This window comes from Notothenia rossii, assembly GCF_949606895.1.
Source record: "Notothenia rossii genome assembly, chromosome: 9".
Lineage (NCBI taxonomy): Eukaryota > Metazoa > Chordata > Actinopteri > Perciformes > Nototheniidae > Notothenia > Notothenia rossii.
Genome location: NC_136907.1, coordinates 69061243 through 69082221, shown reverse-complemented (window position 1 = coordinate 69082221; position 20979 = coordinate 69061243). Strand labels below are relative to the sequence as shown.

General features: G+C 40.6%; 1 protein-coding gene across 2 annotated transcripts in view; it reads right to left on the bottom strand.

Annotated features, from left to right (window-relative positions):
- The window catches only part of yes1 (YES proto-oncogene 1, Src family tyrosine kinase), a 31915-nt gene that overhangs the window by 2979 nt on the left and 7957 nt on the right, over nt 1-20979 (bottom strand). Inside the window, exons 2-11 of one of the 2 annotated variants that reach the window (XM_079647305.1) lie at nt 14548-14838; nt 12940-13039; nt 11275-11373; nt 10202-10305; nt 9777-9926; nt 8205-8360; nt 4775-4954; nt 4304-4380; nt 1687-1840; nt 1068-1199 (exon numbers count right to left, since the gene is read on the bottom strand). In XM_079647305.1, the coding sequence (XP_079503431.1) occupies nt 1068-1199; nt 1687-1840; nt 4304-4380; nt 4775-4954; nt 8205-8360; nt 9777-9926; nt 10202-10305; nt 11275-11373; nt 12940-13039; nt 14548-14830 (1435 nt within the window). In that variant the 5' untranslated portion in view covers nt 14831-14838. The remainder of the gene's footprint in view (nt 1-1067; nt 1200-1686; nt 1841-4303; nt 4381-4774; nt 4955-8204; nt 8361-9776; nt 9927-10201; nt 10306-11274; nt 11374-12939; nt 13040-14547; nt 14839-20979) is intronic. The other variant, XM_079647306.1, reaches the window with a different exon arrangement.

Here is a 20979-nt window from a genome sequence, read left to right as displayed (position 1 = left end):
GTGATCTCGGTATACGTGCCTCATATCGCTTCTTTGAAACCAAAGAGCAGAAATAGAGATGCCTAGAGAGGAGGAGTAACTACTTTTTATTTATTCATTTATTTTATTTTGTACTTCTTTGCTTTGAGTGCTGTCACGTCAGTTTAATGTGTCTGAATTTAACATTACATTATTACATGTTACTTGTTAGACACTTTTATCCAAAGCGACTTACATACTCAATACTGTGGCCAATCACCACAGGAGCAATTTGGGGTGAAGTGTCTTCAGGGACACAACGACATGCTGACTGCAGTGGGGTTTGAACTTGTGCCCCCCTGGTCCCAACACCAACGCACTAGTCCACTGCGCCACACGCCTCCCTAACAGTGATATAATGTACTTTTTTCTGTGTGTGCTTGTGAATGTGGAATACAATTCATAAAGACTGGGGGGAAAAAATTAAAAACGAGAGGCCAAGAAAGACTGCAGCTCAGCAGGACAGAGCCACACATGTCCCGTGAGTCATACTCCTCTTTTAAGAAGCGAAAAGAGGGGTTCAGCCTCCTGAATCTGCAGCTCTGGGGCGAATAATTAGACCAAACGGGTTGCTCTGAAACCAAAGAGGGCCCTGGGAACCAGATGGCCTTCTACATGAGATGGTGGTTAAGTCTGCCATATGGCACGCTCTGTAATCAGTGCCACAGACACACTGCAGCACTGCTGTCCTCCAGCAGGGGGCAGACATGAGGCTGCACACCACAGGAAGCGGGAGATCATGTGAGAGCTCAACTTTCCCATGCATTAACAAGTCATTACACATCTACGTATCATCTACATGTAGTTATGCATTATGTAACATCTACATGCGTGGGAAAGGGCTATTAATAAAGGACGATGAGGATGAATTGAATTTCAGAATCACCCTGAGGCGAGGTTAATGAATTATTCCTGTTTCCCATGGAAGTGCAACCTATTCATAACCGCAGGGGGCCAGCAATATAGACAACAGCTTCATGTCAAAGGAAAAGGGAAAAAAATACATCAAAAAAGTTTTCTCCTCATCATCTGTGCTTCTTTATCGTTACCTGGGTACGGCACTCTGCCCTTGGTCACCAGCTCAGTCAGTAGTATACCAAACGACCAGCCGTCAGATTTGATGGTGAAGCGTCCGTACAGAGCGGCTTCAGGGGCCGTCCACTTGATGGGAAACTTGGCACCTGGGAAAAAAGAGAATAAAAACCAAAAAGGATTCATCAATATTTTCATCATCGATTGATCTGACCTTTGGGGCATTCATCTTCAGTTAAAACACTAACTGATTGTTCATTAAGTTAGTGAAACATTGTGATATGTGATGCAGGTATACTGAATGTACAATGAAAGTGTCAGCATGTGCTCGTGTAATTAATTATTGTCATTTCTTTATTTATATGCCGATTCTCTTTTGGTTTAAACAGTCAAAAGGTCTATAAAATGTAAGCAATTACTTGATATCTTCTCACAATAACACCAAACATGTCATATTCCAAAAGCACTCCTGAATGCTTGAAACAGTTTTAGCTTAACCAGTATTGGAGTGACACCAAAGGTTATATTGAAGCACCAAAGAAGGCCTGAAGGGTTCAGAGTCACTTTCTCATGTATTTATAGCTGATGTGGTTCTTAGGAAAGGCAGACACACATGTGCCAGTTCTTAATACAGACCTTGTCTGGCGGTGTACTCGTTGTCCTCGATGAGCCGAGCCAGGCCGAAGTCGGCGATCTTACACACCAAGTTATCAGCCACCAGGATGTTGGCGGCTCTCAGGTCTCTGTGGATGTAGTTCATCCTCTCGATGAAGGCCATGCCGTCTGCGATCTGAGACGGGAGCGGGCCATGCAAAGAAACGGGGGGGAGGAGACAGAAAATACATGATGATACAGATTTCAATCAATTGAAATGAAAATAAAATGATCAATAATTACTTTTGAATAAAACACTGCAAGTTTTTTAATATAGCATGTATCAACACAAGGCAATTCAAAGGGCTGTACAAAAACATTAACATATAGGGCAACAGAAACACCTAGTATAATTACAGTTAAATAAACAGTCATTAAAAATCCAAGATACTACAAATGAAACCATCTAAAGTTACAAACAGGGTTCCTGCAGGTTTCGCCAACTCAAATTTAAGACTTTTTAAGACCACTTTGAATAGAATTTAAGACCTATTTCACGGCAATAAAGTATGAAGGAAAATTGCTGTGAAAGAAGAAATACGTCCCATAATTACTTACAAAGTAAATGTATTCATGTTCAACATAAGAACAATGACTGAACATAACAGCATAACAGTACACAAAACTGTGTCCTCACACACACATCTAGAGTATGTGTGTGTGTGTGTGTGTGTGTGTGTGTGTGTGTGTGTGTGTGTGTGTGTGTGTGTGTATGTGTGTGTGTGTGTTAGGGCTGTGCAATTAATCGTATTTTAATCGCAATTACGATTTTGGCCTGCCACAATTACGAAATAACATAATCGAAAAAAACGATTATTTTGCTTTGCTAGGTTGTGACAGTGCACTACAACATATTTGATCTAATTAATTTTAGTCTAATTTATTTATCATATTTATATATGTTTAGTAGCTTGTGGAAGTGCGCTCCAAAATATTTGTTGATCTTGTTTATTGGTATTTATTATTTTTGATATTATTTATTTAAATGTATCATTTATTTTTGTATTGGTTTTTCAGTTGAATTATACGTTCAGGGTAATCAACAGTTAAAAAGATACTGTTCAAATTATTATTTGTTTTAAAGTTCAATAAATTGATGTTTTCAAAGTCAATGAATAATCGTATTTAATAATCATGATATTAATTATTGACCAACATAATCGTGATTATTGCCATAATCGAGCAGCCCTAGTGTGTGTGTGAGAGAGAGAGAGAGAGAGAGAGAGAGAGAGAGAGAGAGAGAGAGAGAGAGAGAGAGAGAGCGAGAGAGAGCGAGAGAGAGCGAGAGCAGCTATATTCAGAGCTCTGCTGCCTTGGCTACACTATTTCATCGTTGCTGTTGTATGATTGGTGTTTAGCTACGGTATTTAGCGTCTACAGCACCTCCGCTTTTAGGGTTGACGTTGTAGACCCAAACGTCGCCCGGAGGTTCCCCCGGTGTTGTTGCGGGAGCTGCCGCACTAGCTCACGCTCCACTAGCTAATGCTACGTTAGCAAAACAAACGCTAATTGTATTTGCAAAAGGTGCAGCGGGCTTCAAACACGTTCCCCTCCACTGGTTTCAACCAAGCACTAAATTAGATGTTTTCCAACCAAATACGGTTGAACTGACACTCCCCCTTATTAATTTGTAATTAGATTCGATTCGAAGATACATGAGTTTCTGACTGCCGCTGGCTGAGGCTTGGTTGCTAGGTTACTAGCTGGGTGTTCTCCAATAAGGGGCCGGGGGGAAACAAAGTTAGTGATTACTGGTTCCATGTTGATTTAATTCAATACAAATTGTTGGGGGGGAACTGAAAGGCTATTACCGTACTGGTTACTTTGCAGCCCGGACATTTCCCCCAAAACACATTTAGACGCGATCTCAACACAGAAGTACCTTTCAAATCCGATCATTTTAAGACCTTCTAAATCATATTTAAGACCTTTCTTATTTTTTTGGTAATATTTAAGACCTTTTTAAGGCCTTAAATTCATATTATCAAATGTAAGACTTTTTAAGTCCCCGCGGGAACCCTGTAGAAACTACAATAATAACACTCAATTAGCGGGGTCATTGGCCTATCATTCAACCCTAATATTAGTTATTTAAATACGAGATTATATGCAGCTGCGACAACTGGACAAATCTTTAACACGACTATCTGGATCTTTAACCCGCCTCGGTGTAACGCTCAAACACTTTCCCCCTCCGCTGCTGAGTGAGGAGGAAGAAGCCTGGGAGTGAGCGGAGGCGAATTAAGAGCAGATCGCGGTGGGTTAGCGCACCCGGCCGGCTTAAGTGGCCTCTGATGAGCGCTGCTTAAGTGCTACTGTGGCAGTTAAGTGGTGAAAAACCAGGGCAGGCACACACAGTGAAGGGGGAGGGTAGAGATATTAGATAGGATATTAAATAAATATGACAGCCAGACGGAGACCAAACTGAGACTGAATATTTGACTGATAAACACACGGCTGGGAAGTTTCCCACATGGAGCTTTCTTTGTTTTGTTGCTGATGGATGAGAAGTGCTCCTCTCACACACTGAGTTAAAACAGCAGCCGGGCAGGTGGGAGGCAGAGGGAGTTTCTGTGTACACACTGTTTTATAATCGTACCTGTGCAGCCATGTCCACCAGCTGCGGCAGCTTCATATATCGACCGTCTCCCTCCTTCATGAAGTCCAGTAAACTACCTGCCAGAGTTCAGAGTAAAGCATGGTGAATATATCTGTTTGGGCGTAGTGTAAAAACAACACTTAATTCAGCATTAGTTGAGAGTTCATCTTCAGAAAACGCTCAAATAACCAAAAACACATTGAAGGCAACATGACTTCAAACATCATGGAGGCTTTCTGCATTAACTTCAGTTTTATGTTGGTCTTTATTGCTCTCACAGACCAATACAGTTTAAGTGCACTTATAATAAGAGTCACACTCAGGGTTTCAATGAGTCATAATGATGTCTGACTGGATGAGAGGTTAAAGATGATTGCTACATTAATGTCCCTCGGTACAGATTTTTCCTGTTATTATCCACAATGTCTGTATTTTGTGCCAATACCTGACTTCAGCCCTTTGAGTTCGTACCTTTGGCCATGAATTCAGTGACTATGTAGATGGGTTCCTCTGACACCACGGCGTAGAGAGGAACCAGTTTATCGTGCCTGAGTTTCTTCATGATCTGAGCCTCCTGCAGGAAGGCCTCTGGGGACATGGTGCCGGGCTTCAGGGTCTTGATGGCAACCTTAGTAGTGCCGTTCCATGTGCCTGAATAAAACAAAACAAAATGATCACTCAGGTTTGAAATGAACCATAAAACAATGTTATATTTCAAACGATAATTTATTGTCAGTTCAAGTCATCGTAGCTCCATTTCCAACATCAACAAGGAAAAATATGAAGACGGAACAACAAGGGAACATAAATATAACACTACATTAGGGCTGCTCGATTATGGCAAAAATCATAATCTCGATTATTTGGGTCAATAATTGTAATTGCGATTATTAAATGCAAAAAAAATGTGAACAGTATGTTTTTAACAGTTGATTTCCCTGAACTCTAACTATAACTCAACTGAAAAAAATAAAAGTATAATATTATAATAATAATAATAATAAAAACCTAATCGTTTTATTTGGATTACGTTGTTTTCGTAATCGTTGCAAGCCAGAATCGTAATTGCGGTTAAAATACGATTAATTGAGCAGCCCTACACTACATTTAATCACAATATGTTAAAGACCCTTTACGGTACGTCCACACGGTTCCGTTGCGTGCTTCAACGGAGACGCTTCCCATTCACTTTGAATGGGGTGACGTCAAGCTTTGCTGAACTGCATTGTGGTTCCGTCACGTCGCTTGGCCTCCGTTGCTCGCTTCGAAAGTTGAGAAAAGTTCAACTTTTCAAGTGTCGACGGAAGCGCAAGCCAATCAAATCATATGCCAGTACAAGCACTAGCCAATCACCCGCATGCTTGAGAGTCCGGGGCGGGAGGTTAATGTGATTGGTTGTTGGTCACGCGCCAGACACGCCCACCGGCAAGCTTCAACGCGACGGAACCGTGTGGACGTAGGGTACCTTAATTCGGTATTTAACATTTCAAGATTGAATGGTGGACAAAAGAGTGCTTTAGTCGAACCTCATTAAATGGTCGGACCCTGTATCTCTGAATTGATGGCAATAAGTAATTATGTTTCATTCTTGGAGTTTAGCGAAGGGTTGATATTCAAATTGAGATGTTCATTTGGTGGAGCAGTTTTGACTCAACAGTGGTGAACAAATACTTGTAACAATTGGTGCACTTGCTCCGAAACACCTTGAAATTATTAAGGAAATAATTGCTCTGAGGCATGTCCAATTCATCCAGTGACACACACCGTAACTCTAAAACACAGAGGATCCATTAAATACTTTTCGACCCCTTTTAAGTGATTGAAAAGTCGGTCCTAAAAAATCCGCCGTCATGACAGTAATCTCTGGCAGCGCTCCCGTGTGAGAGGAGCTGCTCTCACTCCACGGCTAAAACAATCAGCCACTTCCTGCTGCAGAGCCACTTACTCACGCCCTGTTTGCGTACAATGAGCTGAGGCAGGAGATCGGCTGCTTCCGTCACAGCACTGACCTTCATGAATGAATCACACTGAACAAACTTCACACACACGCTGGAGGACAAAGTAGGGCAATGATAATATCTAATAATAATATATGGTAGCGAGCACATGGAGGTCAGCCAGCATAAGCCATCATATAAAAACTCAATGTGGAACAAACAGGAGTTCTAGTTGCTGCTTCTCCCTTTGGATTTCAGTAAAGTGTATCCATGTTGTTTTACCTTATTTGTTTTGTTTCACTTAGTGACATCAAACATGACTATTTCCTAGGAGTCAATGTCAGTAGACCAATAGTCCCTCCTTAAACACAGGCACACACACTCACATGCCACACACACACACATTTCACAATCACATTTCCTTTTTCATTTAAGTATTTTTTTAACAATTATTATTAGTATATTTTCTAATATATTGTACATTTTAACATCTGTTTCCGCCTTTTTCTGTACTGTATTTTCTTATCCGTTTGTCTGTGTATATTCAATGTATTTGCAAATAAACAGACACAAACGGTCCGTCAGAAGTTGTGGCGTAGTGTAAAACCATCAATAACAGATAGCAGAGGGACAGAGGGATTCCTGGGATTGCTTAGCGGAGGCTCGCAGGTCGAGGCTTGCTGCAGGCCACGCTTAATGAAAGAGTTAGAGCTGAAAGAGACTCGCGTTCCCTGAAAGCCCCGTCTCACATGCAGGCCGGAGAACTGAAGCGCAGGAGGTGACCTGTAATTACTGAGCTGTGTGTGTGTGTGCGTGTGTGTAGCTCAACAGTAATCAGCGTTTACATCAGTATGTGGGCCAGCGAGGCATCAAGACAAGCTTTTTAAAGAGGTCAGTCTCAACTTGAACTAACGCAAATCTATAAACTCAGTTTGTGTGCATTTACTGCCTCAGAGTTGTTTCACATTTGACATCAGTTATAAATAATGTACAGCGGATGCTTTGTATCTGTATGTAAACCCTAATGGCCGTGTGAGTGGATGCCCATGCAGTTGTTTATATTATTTAATAATTCATGATCAGTGTGAGCCTCAAACATAAATATTACAGTGTGTATTCATGTGTATCTGTGGTGCTGACATAGGAAAGTGGTGGATGCATCCCAGTGTACGACACGTCAGGCTTTCCATACTCTAACATCAGCTGACCAATTTCACACAAATCCAGCCTGCATTCGCGTCATACAGCTTTTGCTCTAAGCAAACACTTTCATTTGTTTTCTTTCTGTGGAATTAACAGAGAGACTCCAACGGAAACCCTTTAAAGGTCTATAACATAGTGTGTTATCATCAACATGTTGGACTGAATGCAGACCATTTCAATTAAATGATGGCAAAAATGTATTGGTTCCAGCTTCTCAAATGAAAAATATTTGCTGGTTTACTTTTTCTTCTATGGTGTTGAACTAAATACCATTGTTGTTTCATTGGTGTCCAGATAATCAAATGTTACTAACTTGGCAACTTTGGCTTTTGAAATTGTAAAAGGTGTTGTTCAATATTTTCTGGCATTAAATGAACCAAATCAATTCTTAATAAGGAACTAATCTGCAGATTAATATATGATGAAAGTAATCAAAGATGCATTGCAGTCAGCCGTAACAGAGGAGTAAATGTTACATAGCCTGTGTGTTATCTCTTGTTTTCGAACCTTTCAGCTAGGTTCAAAGAGCACAAGTATTTACTATGACCCCAAACGCCCAGCACCAATTATTTCCAGTTGCAGCCTGTGCAAAAATGTATTTCACAGTACTGCTTTCTGGTGTGACCAAGTAAGAATACTCAAGAAATACCACATTTGTTGTGAGTCAATTTGTTTGCCTTACGGTTAACCCATTAACATCTTCACAAGCCAAAGTCCATGCGTGTGTGTTTTAATCAGTAACAGCATTAATGGTCTCTTACCCATCCAGACTTCTCCAAAGCAGCCCTGGCCGAGTTTGAGCTCCAGTCGGAGAGACTCTCGTGGGATTTCCCAAGCATCCTTAGCTAGTCCCTGAGTCTGAGGCTTCACCGTGGGGCACACGGTCGTCAGCCTGTAGCACAGACCGTCCGAATGTTCTGGACAGGAACAGAGATGTGAAGACAAAAAGAAAAGAATGAGCTTTATGTTTGAATGATCAGCCTCCAGCCTGGTAACAAACAAAATAACTGTGTCGAGTTAAGAACAAAATTGTAGCAGCAACGTGAGTTATGCTGCAGTAAATGGAGTGTGATGAATAAAACAATACATTGCCACTTGACACCAACAAACTACAATCTAAAATAAACGCACTAAACTCTTGACCCGTCATTCCTCAGAAAAACGAATTTATTTGTTTTTATGCTGATTCCCAGGTATAATCAAATGTTATGGTATTCTCACCATAATGACTTGAAATGTGTTGAACTCAATAAAGTTTCAATTTCAGTAATAAAAAGGACTGTAGTCAAAGTTTAGGGCCTAAAGCAGCTGAACGAGGCCATTCAAACCATCTCATGAAATGCATGATTGCCATTCACAGTAAAGGGAGACACAGCGAGCAGCAGCCTGTTATATTGAAGCTACTGAACAGGTAAGATGTTCTCAGGGATTGTTGACTCAGTGTAAAAGCCCACACTTAGAGGAATACAAAGAGTCAATTATAAGGCGCACTGCCGGGAGTAAATTACATGAATCGTGTGGAAGCAAGAAGTGTCAACAACACACGACCTAAATGAAATGTTAAGGAGCTGTAAAAACAAACATCCTCTTGTTTATGGATACTGCCTCTGTGAGTGTAACTGTGTTCTTCATAAATGTCCTGTGTGTGTTTTCCTCATCCAGACGCTTTCTTTTGACAATCTGCTGGGTATCTTCCCCAGAACAGCTGCCTGCCTTTCAAATGTGAAGATTACAGCAGGCTTAAGTCTGTTTTGTTTTTTAACGATACATTTTATATTCATGCCTCTTTCGGGTTGAGCCTTACATGGTTTGCTGTTTTGGGGCTTTGACGTGATTTCTGAGCTGTGAGCGGATCAGTGAAGACACTGCTTTAAAAATCACCACAGGAGGAAAACTGTTTGTCAGACAAACTCAGAATGTATTTCAGCAGATGTGCAGCTGAATAATGCATTTTTCTCCTGCAAGAGCTGCAGTCATTGGATAAAATACTTTTATTTCAAAGACGCAAAACGTATAAAACATTGGCTTATTTTCTCACATAAAACACTCGGAGAATAGCCGACTTACTTCTGCATTTAAAGTGCACCATTGTATCTCTTGCACTATTTTTATTGCACTATTCGACTTCCTATTTATTATATGCCGCACTGTTAGCTTGGCCCAGGACTTAAGATGTTCATCGCCAACAACTACACGACTACTTTTATGCATAGGACAATAAAAGCTTTGAACATTGAAGGAAAAACAACTTTTAGTAAGAGCAGCTGTCCAGTTGTAAATAACAATTTGTCTAAGCGCTTCCCACGTGAGAACAAGAGGAATGTGCTGCATACCTGTGTAGTGTTTCACCAGCTTCTGCAGATTCTCAAACTGGGCCCGAGTGGTGATGTAATAACCTCCGTTGTCCAGCTTTCGGATCTTGTAGTGTTTGACGTTGTCGCCCTTCACCTCGTCCCAGTCCCGGAGAGACAGAGAGTAGGCACCTTTAGGATCCACAGGAAGTAAGTTAGATTGAGCAACAGAAACTCTTGAATCTGCATCACAGGCTTTCATCCCACAGAACATCTGATAAACATAAAAACACATTTTAACTTCTAACCGACATTCAAATAAGAAGAACTCCCATATAATGAACATATGGCCGCAATAAAACGGAGCCCACAAGCACAAATAAGGAAAGGCTTTCATCATTGCCTTTAATATCAAAACTGCAGCATTTTCATTACGGTCTGGCTTTTAACGAAATGAATCCTCTTACCTTTGGTCGTCTCACTCTCTCGTGCCAAGAAAGTTCCCCGCTGGTTCCCTGGATGCAATAAGAGGCGCTCGGCGTCTTTGCGGCCCATTTTACCAAAGTACCATCTGCAGAAAGAGAGTGAGAGTCAGACAGGAGGAGCTCCACATGTCATAAACTGCATAACAAGTAGCATTTTCTGTGTTCGGGTAATAAGAGCACTGCTGGTGGAAATTCTCTGGGTTTAGACGAGTCCTAAACACCCGGTCTATAAAATTGTCAAGTCAAATATTAAAGCTGGACAAAACATAATATATTGTTAGTAAGTTTTACATAACATTCATTTACAATACCAGCAGTTTTTATGTGGTTCATATGTGGTTACCTTCAAATCAGAGGCAATAAAATAATAGGCAATAAAATACCTTAAAATCTCATTTCAGACAAAATAATGGATATCACATTACTATAATTACAGCTTTTTAACTTTACACCTTTTTAGCCTGATCTATTACATGAAAGGGGCTATTATAAATAAAGAAAACATTAGATAATGTCTGTAAAGAATGTTAATAACTAGCTTTTCTCATTTGTTTATGAGTAGTGAGAGTTTTAAGAGATACAAATACAGTCATGTTGAATTGAAAACATTTATCAACACTAAATGAAGACTGAATTAAAACTCATAACCTCTGTTGATGACTTGCACTCAATCTTTAAGATTAAAGCTAACGTTTTGGGCTGGTTTCCACCAGGGTTTTATGAGAAGCTTAAACATCTTGTATTAGTCAAATGGCTGACAGCCAATGAGAAACCAGGGCAGAGCTGTCTGAAGCACTCGTTTCTGTCACACCGGATGAACAGCAATGGGAATGCCAGCGACTGTCAGCCACTACACAGGCCTCCATTGTTTACACTGTCAGTACATGACGGCTGAGTCACAATGTGTGAGCGCCCAGCCGCATCATGTCTTCTTAATCAGAGAAATAACCGAGCAGGGGGAGAAACAGTACAGGAATGTGAAGGAGAAGAGTGAAAGAAAAAGCGAAATTAAAATTGGAGGATGACGGAGGTAGAGATAGATAATAAGCTCTCACTCTTCAGCCTGTATGGAGTCGGCTGGAGCCACGTAGTTACTCGGGATGTAACCTTTCTGCCCCGTGTTGATGGAGCGAGCCTCCCACCAGTCGCCTTCCCTGAGAGGAGAAGTTCATTCGAAATAAAAAAACAGCCAAAAGCATGATTGGAAAAAATACACCTACTGTAAACAGGTAGGTGGAACACAAGGTCTCATTCTGCGTCACTCAACACGTCAGGAGTCAGTTTCGTTATTGAGACACATCAAACAGAGGAGGAGGAGGAAGTAAAAAGTATTATAATGAAAAACTTTTCCGTTTTGTTTTTAAAGGAAAAGTGAATGTCCTGCATTCAAATCCTACTTAAGTTTAAGTAATACTGAATCATCTGTTACATTCTTAACATATACAAAGTAATTGTTCTGCAGTAAATGGTCCTGATTGACAGAACTAAATATACAATTCAACAATATAATAATAATAATACAGTTGAATCAATGCACATGTGCTGTTCTTTACATAAGTTGGCATTTTGAAAGGCTTTCATTTTGGTTTTAATGTAAGATTTGTCTAAACGTATTCCGTATACGGAATGTACGCAACGTATTCAGTCCATTTCGAACAATCAGAAACTTTACGCCAATGGAAAACATTAAAGTTATATGACCAGAGAAGAAATAATAAATGAGAGGGGGAACTGAGGTGAAGGAAAAATCTGTTCTCTTCCTATTCTTTCTCTGAAAGCAGATGGCCTTTCATTACTGCTAAAGCAGAATGTCCATGGACAGCAGCTGGAGGACTGAGGGATGCATTTGTGGAGAACTTGGAGCTCTGCCTACTTTCACACCTGTGCACACCTGGGAGAAAGATGATGCTGATACAATAGGACAGAAGAAATTAGTAGGAAATTCTTCATTTTTTCATCATAATTTTTTGTATATTCCTTTAGTTCTAGAAATTAAGGAATATTGTATTTTGGATAACAAATATCTATTTGCAATAGAAATGCCAAAAACAAAGTTAAGGATTGGAGTTTTGCAATAACTGAAATGTACAATATACTTTTAAAGAGGCATATTGAAGAGTGCATGACAATCTAATGAGTTTCAGTGCACTGTTGGTGTCTTTTAATACATTCAGTTAAATTCCGAAATAAATGAGTATCTTTTTTTGCCTATAGCTTCTATTTGACTAAGTGAGAGAAGAGTGGTATGTTTTACACTGTTACACCTAAATGTAAAACCCTAAACTAAAGGAAGGTTCTACAGCAGAGGGAAAGCAATCTGGACCAAACAGACGGCCCATTAAAGGAAACCATTAACCCAGAAGGCCTTAATACAATGAGGGATTACACACGCTTGCACACACACACACACGCTTGCACACACACACACGCTTGCACACACACACACACGCTTGCACACACACACACGCTTGCACACACACACACACACACACACACACACACACACACACACACACACACACACACACACACACACACACACACACACACACACACACACACACACACACACACACACACACACACACACACACACACACACACACACACACACACACACACACACACACACACACACACACACACACACACACACACACACACACACACACACACACACACACACACACACACACAGTGTTCAGAGCCTCTGTACTCACGTGTTGTTGATAATCTGGAAGCGATCCCCTTTCTTAAACGACAGATCATCCGTCGTCCTCGCTTCATAGTCGTACAGCGATACGAAAAATGTAACACCGCCTGAAAACAAGAGAGACTGAGCATGAGAGGCGTGCATATTTAACATCTTATCCCACAGTAGTTTCAAAAAAGCGTTATTCCTTTAATACACAACATTGAAGCTTGAAATAAAAACAAATGTTCCTTTTCTCATTTTGTAATATTTCATACTTGGGTAAAGGTCTCACTGACGTGAGCAAACATATTCAATGATGCTAATATTACCAATATGAATACTGTATTATGGTAATAATGTTCAAGACTGTATGAAAGAAACCCCTTCCTGCAAATCAGGGTCTTGACCAAAATACAACTAGCTATATTCAATTTGATTTATTTTAGGAACATCAGGACATTCCCTCCACATTTTTCAAACTCTGTGGTGTCACGTGTAGTTAGTGAATCAAACGGATGTCACTTAATCTCCTCCATGTAATCACAACAGTTGATTGGTCTGAGGTCTGCAGACACAGAGTGCACAGAGACGACAGGACTCTCATATATTCATCTGGAGGAGGAAATTGAACGGGCAGGATTAGATCACCAGAAAACCCTCAGGCTAGATTATCCTCCTTCAGAGAGCCAGGGAGTGTATGTGTGAGTGTGTGTGTGTGTGTGTGTGTGTGTGTGTGTGTGTGTGTGTGTGTGTGTGTGTGTGTGTGTGTGTCAATGTATGCGTTGGTTTGTGCAGTTCCATCCAATCTATGATATAATTATGATTGACATTTATTTTTAATAATCTTTTTAATAATAAAACAATTTATTTAGAAGGAACTAAATAAAAAAAAAACATTCAATAATAAATATTGAAATAAAGTTTTAAAACATAAATCAATGGCACTGATAAAAACACATTAGAGGGTTAATCCAGATCAAATCAGTCAAATTAGACAACTGTTTTCAAATAAAACCAGTGTGCGAAAAACAACAATAGGCTTTTTTTTAAAGATTTGAGAATTTCAAAGAAGTCACATTATAAAAATGTAAAAACCAACCTGAAAATGCACGAGATAACATTTAATGTCACAAAGATTCATTTCAACTAAAGTTATTCCAGCACAGAATTGTTTAATAAAAAAACTTGAACATGACAAACACCATTGTATTGGTTGGATGTAAATGTTTCCTCTGGCTCCGGGGGAAGCCACCCTGCTGTGATGCTTCTCATGTTACTGACTTATTTTGGGTTTCTCTTTGGCCTTGGATGTTTGGGCTGACTCATTTCAAAGTTCCTATTTGCATAACATCTGCTGCTCATATGGTCCTGCGCATAATAAGCAGAGTTTATTCTTAATTTAGGAAATGGCAGAGGGAAATGTTGGTTAAGTATTAGGATTGCAAATTAGTTGAGTAAATATTTATACTTCATTTTGTATTTGAATAGAAACAGATAATACGTTTCCTTTTCTCCCGGGACAAAGGGACCCAAAGTTTTGTGAATTGATTTGAATTTTTTAGGGAAATTCCAAACCTTTTTTCCTGAAATGCCCTGTGCCCTTCCCTCTGAAACGTTAACTCCTCACACTGACCTGGGATGATTCCTGGGAAGGGGCTGCTCACGGCCACAGAGGTGAAGGAGGTGGACGCCCCCCCGAAGGGAGTCATGATAGACGACGCCCCCCCGAAGGGCGTGAGGGAGGCGGCGTGACTGTTGTAGCTGTTGTTGTGTGTCTTCATGGCGGGGGAGTGACCCATCAGGGTGGGGTCCGGCCCGTAGTGGCCCAGGTGGGCGTTGGTGGGCGTGTTGTTAGAGTTGTCGGTTCGGCACTTCAGCGCCTGGCCCTTGTCCTCTTTACTCCTGACGCAACCCATCGTCAAGCCTGCAGAGAGGAGGGGTTCATAGTGTGATTAACTGAGGTTTGGTCTTATTAGTCCATTACCAGCCCTTTAGGTTGATGTAGGTGTTTAGTGTCACCTCTTATATTCTTATTGCATTATCTCTCCTGTTAATGATATCTAAACGTTTTGGATGGATTAGTACAAAACTGTTCCAAACCCAACAGTGAATGCTCCCTGAGATACAATCAACAAATACTCTTGATAAGATATACATTTAGGACATTTAACTCCAAACAAATGCAGAACAACAGAAGTTATAAAACCAAAACTAGCTTTTTTAAATAAATTACCGCAATATCAAAATGGCAAAAATTAAAAAGACAGAAATTCAGAAAATCTGCCAGAAAGACATATTAAATATTTGTGAATTTAGGTAAATCTTAATATAAAATACAAATGTTAGAGTTGTAAAGCCAGTTGTAAAGGTGAGTAAAGCTCATTATTTAAATGCATGTCTTCAAAAGACTACTTAAAACATAATTTATACTGCCAAGTGATGTTGACAGAACAGTGTTTCAAATCTTGATAGTGTCTAATTATATTTACAATCAGAATAATCCAACAATCAACACCACACACTTGTTGTTATCTCTATACTTTTGTCAACTATAGACCCAGATTGGAACAGTTTCAAATATAATCAAGAGCATTTGAAAACAAACAGGTAGCCAAAACTCAAGAGGGTTTCGGTGTTTAAACTGGCAGCAGAACCTAAAAGTCATGAGCTCACTATTTTCAATGGAGGCTAAGTTGTGTCACAAATAGAGATACATAATTATCATATTGAACATACTAGCCTGGGGCTTTTTTTTGGGGTGGTCTTGGCATAACTCTCCCATGCAGAAACCAAAGACGGCATGCCAACGGATGACCTCACATGATTTTGCAAGTCCCAACAAAGGCCTGTCGAGCCAGACGAGCTGGAAACTAGATTATGTTACAGCCTGTGGCCATTTCTGCTCTCTGTGATCACACTCTCTCTGACACACAGGGATAAAGACTCTCGGTGTTAGGAGCCAGAGCTCTCTCCTCCTTAGCTTCCTGATATCTGAGACCCTGTGTGGGAGTATGGGTGTGTGTGTGTGTGTGTGTGTGTGTGTGTGTGTGTGTGGTCAGTCAGTGTTTTGAAATAAACATTTTGATTATGTTTATGCAATGATGTCCTCACAAGAATACTATCTGTTGTCAAATAAATAAATGTCACTGTATAAGTGTTTGAGTGTGTCCTTGTTGTCATGAGTTGACACCTTCATCTTTGGATCCGGCTCCGTCTATTTATTTTCCCGTCACCTTTGCCTCATGTCAAGTGGTACTTCCATGTGTCTTTCTAACTGTTCCCATAAAAAAGGCTGCCGCTGCTCACTCCAGTCCGAGACTGATCCGCTGTCCATGACTCACATCCAGGCATTTGTGAAATGCTAGGACTTAGGTTCAAATGTCCTTCAGTGACAGATTTGTAGCAGCGATGTCATTCATAGACAGACTGCAGTCCCATAAAAACCGAGACAGAAAAGAAAGAAAAGACGAGCAGAACACAGAGGGTAGCTTTTATTCTCAGTGGCCCAGAGAAGCTGACTTTGCTTCAAAAAGGCTTTAGGCCATCTACTGATGCAGGAAAACGTGTGTTATTATGTGTCCATATTCCTGTGGATGGCAACGTTTCAACACTGTTTTGTATATTTATATTTTGGTCAATAATTGTAATTGCGAATATTAAATGCGATTATTATTGACTTTGAAAACACCCATTTATTGGAGAATAAAAATGTGAACAGTATGTTATTAACAGTTGATTACCTTGAACTTTAAGTATAATTCAACTGAAAAACCAAAAAAAAAAATGTATTTAAAAAAGTAATAATAAAAAAATAATCGTTTTATTTCGATTACGTTGTTTTCGTAATCGTTGCAAGCCATAATCGTAATCGTGATTAAAATACGATTAATTGAGCAGCCCTACTTGTTCCTTGCTTGATTTTGTCATATGGGCAGTTTCATTACGTTATAAGTAAACAATTGTTAAGAAAGCTTTCTGTTGTACTAGCCTAATGTCTGAGCTACTTTGTCATACCTCTAAAATGATTTGTGACATGAACTGTTTGTGCTAATAACTTCGCAGACTGATAAGAAAAGTCACTTTACATCCCAAAGAAGTGACTAAAGCTTCCTCTTCCTTGATGAAAAGTTCATATTGATTTTCTGATTCTCAAATTGGAGCTAAAACTAAATCTCTTGGTAAAGAAAAAAAATCTTTCATCCTCTACTGAAAGAGGGGCTTAGGTCTGTAAAGGGCAGCACTACAACTAAACCTAATGAGGGTCAACAATCAATGCATGGATTACCCATTTCAGATGGAGGGTTTGACGTCCTCCCATTGACAAACGTCATTGACTGAAAGCCAATGCTGAGGCAGCGGAAATGAACGGGGCTGAATGACAGGGTGAGAATAGTGGAAGGAGATTAATTGATGTATGTAAACTTGCACATGTAAAGATATACAGATTGATGCTGCACAGGAGAGGCATTGTTTTAAAATCAGAATAACAATTGTTTCTTCAAAATAGCCGGCATGTCTTTTTAATGTAGTTGTTTGCTAAGTTGATCACTATTTGTATTTTTGCATCTCCTCTACAAAGAGCAATCTCCTGTTTGTTAACCTGCCTCTCTGTGTCTACATATCAGATACAAAATGTGAAAAAATAAGTGGAGGAAGATTACATTTGATTAATTTTCATAAACACGTATCACTCACCTCTACACATAAAGATTGGTGAGTTAATTAGTCCAATTACACATGAATATTGCCTTTTCGGAAAGCATGCACTCTCCACAGGATTGTTAGCAGAGACAGAGTAACAGCTGGTGAGGACAGCGTGCGACGGTGTGAGCATGACAGCACTACTCGTCCTGGCACTTTGTTAATGTTGGATGATATGCAGAGCAACTTGAAACATGTCTGCTCTTTTCAGCCGTGAGTGTTTCTTGATCTGACAACACAGCGTTGGGGTTCGTGTAAAAATGTTTTTTCTCAGTTCTCTGGCATCTGCGAATCATATGCGGCACGATAGTGACTTTGTAATTTGTTATACTTATGCTAGTGTAAGAAACATAAAAAAAAAAGAAAAGACAAAACACAAGCCAGAGAAAAGCCAGAGTGAAAAGAAGACAACCATGACGTTTACCGACAAACAATTGAATTACTTATTTACAGGAAAAGTTTACTATCAGATCTTCAGTTTTAGAAATGTCACACCCTAGGATTAATTAAGAAAGTAATTGTCTGATAAACCAATAATGAAATTAAAGCCTCGGTCAAGTGTGCGTTGACCAACCTGGAGCTAATTGTATTGCATATTATCTCTAAAGAGGGCTAAACTAAACCCATATCAAAGTAAAAGCCACAGACATCAGAGCAGAAGGCAACGTAAACATGGCCTCCACCTTTGACCTCATCCTGTCGCACATGTCAACTACCACTTGATGCCAAATGTCCAAAACGGTTGGTGCTGACACTAAAGTTAATGCTACAACAAACACATGTCTGACCTGGATGAATACAAGGTGGGAGATTGTCGTTGTAGTTTAAAGAGGTTATCATTGATTCAAATCCTCTGGAAGCACATACTCCAGACTGAAGCTAATCCTAATGAAACCCGACTCCTGGTGATCGTCATGAGAGCAAGAACACAGTCGCTGTCGACTAGCAGGTAAGTGAGCGTCATGTTCTACTATGTGACACATTCACTTTCAAAATGTAGGCTAACCATCTGGATCAACAGCTGGAATGACGACGATTAAAGGACTTTGGATCAGTGTTTGGACAATTTAAAGGTCCCATGTCATGCTTTTTCGGTTATTACCCGTCCCCTTGTGTGTTATGAAGGTTTTTCTGCATATAAACGTTCTGCAGAGTCAAAACCCTCAAAGTACACCCTGTAGCGAGTAAAACTCTAACACAGAAAATACCTCCCCAAAACGCCTCGTTGGAGATACGTCACTGTCCATTGATTCTTCCGGGTACCGCATGATGTCATGCGTTACCCGGAACCAAATGGACCAATCCGTGGAGCCGTTACGTTACGTCCGCGGAGCCGTTACGTTAAGCCCCCGCTGATTGGTCCAAATTGACCAATCCACAGACTTCCTCACACACACACACTCAGTGCAGGCAGCTCTGCTGATCTCTCCTCCCTGGCTGCAGGCTGATAACAGACTGTTGGGATCGCGGCGAAATTCTCTCTGCTGACCCATTCTCACAGCGTTTATCAACCTTTTTCTTACTCAATATCAAGCCACACTTATTGTTTTTACTTCGGCTGTGACTTTGTGTGTGCTCAGGGTGAGTTTGGCTGTGTTTCGCTGTCGCTAAACAAGGAAACCACACCTCCACGGAGCTCAGCGCGATTCACAACGTCCCGACCAATCAGAGCACACTGTGCTCACAGGGAGGGTGGGGGCTGGAGCTATTGGAGCTACAACGAGCCGTTAAAGGCAGAGAGTGAAATTCAGTGAATACACAGTTTACAGAGATGCTGTATGAGAAACCAAAGTGATTTTGGAAAATTGCACAATATAAATCTATTCTAGTAGACCTCAACAATGGAATTATGATCAGTGGAAATGGCCATGACATGGGACCTTTAAAACCCGTTTGGTGTGAGCAGAACCTTTCAAAACCATCAGTTGTCAGCAGTTTCACTTTCTGTTAAGAATACTTTTGACTGACGTCCCCAAATGCTGTTATTAATTATAGGTTGAATGACATATTAAAAACTCCCCTCCCTAAATGATTTCCTATTTCCACTAATATGCACCCAGAGGATTCACTTCTAAAATGGCTATGAATAGATGGCAAGCCTGAGCGAGTCCACAGGGCCGGCGCATGATCTGGCATGTCAAACTGCTTCAGCGCCAACAACTTTCCCTTCGGATAACTTCTTCTTTGGTTCAACACATACCACACATCGCCGGCAGCAAAAGCCATAATGGATTTAGGGATATAATTTGAGAAGAGTGATTTATTACAAGAAGGATGCCATTGATAGAAAGCAATGAGGGCGGGGTGTGCTTTTTAATGATGTAACTAAGTGTTCTTGCTCTACAGGGATCAAACAGCTATTTATTAGGGCAAAGATGAACAATAAATAAGGATTAACACTATTTTTTGAGGCAGTCCAGATAAAAAAAAAAAAATCAGGTTCATACCCGATTCCAAAAAAAACTTCAATAAGCCAAGTTTTCTTTTTAAACAATCTCAATCCTCCGAGTTTAACTTTATTTATTTCTACAGTAGTTTTTGAAACCTCTTAGTGAACCACCCGTGGAGAACGGTGCCCTGAGAATAACAGAAAAGGCCACCTCCGCGGAGAAAAAGGCTTTCGATTCATTCTTTTGTCAGCCTTCTCTACCTTTTGTTATGCTCAAATACCCCTTTCACACCAACGCGGTTCCAGGGCCGGTTCGGAACTGGAGCTTGAACCAGTCCGGCCCTCGACTAGTACCGATTTTTTTATTTTGGCCCACTGTGTAACTGTGTAAGAACTTTTGAATGTAGCATGCAGTGTTTCCGCCAGACCAGGGCTGAGAGCGTCCCTTATAGATACTGTATTTTTACATTAGTGAGCCGGATAATTTGGCTCGGCTCTCTTAAGGCGCCGGCCCTTTCGGCTCCCAAACGGCTCTTCATGTTACCACAGTTTACCACGGAGCCTCAGTTTCACCGCTGCGAGGCTCCGGTGCTTGCAGCTCACGCGCGTGCTCCACTTAAAACCCCCCGCTCATCGCGTCCAAATCGCGCATGTTACGTGTTGTCCTGTAGCAGGCACCTTCGATGTCGGGGAAACGATGTTCAATACTCCGAAAAGAATCCCACCAGACTCCTTTGCCCCTCCAACAGCGGGATGTCCTTGTCCTTTTTCGTCATTTCAAGCGATAAAAACTCTCGATCTTCTCTCAAATTATTAATATTTTTGGACGCCCTCGGCTCGCGTTCAGGGCGTCCCGAGCTGAATAAGGGCGTCCAATGATGGCAAGAAGCCCACTGGCGGAAACGCTGGTAGCAACGACTGTAAAGCTGGTCGTTAAGTTCTTCCATTTCGCTTCGACATTGTTGTCGTTGTCAA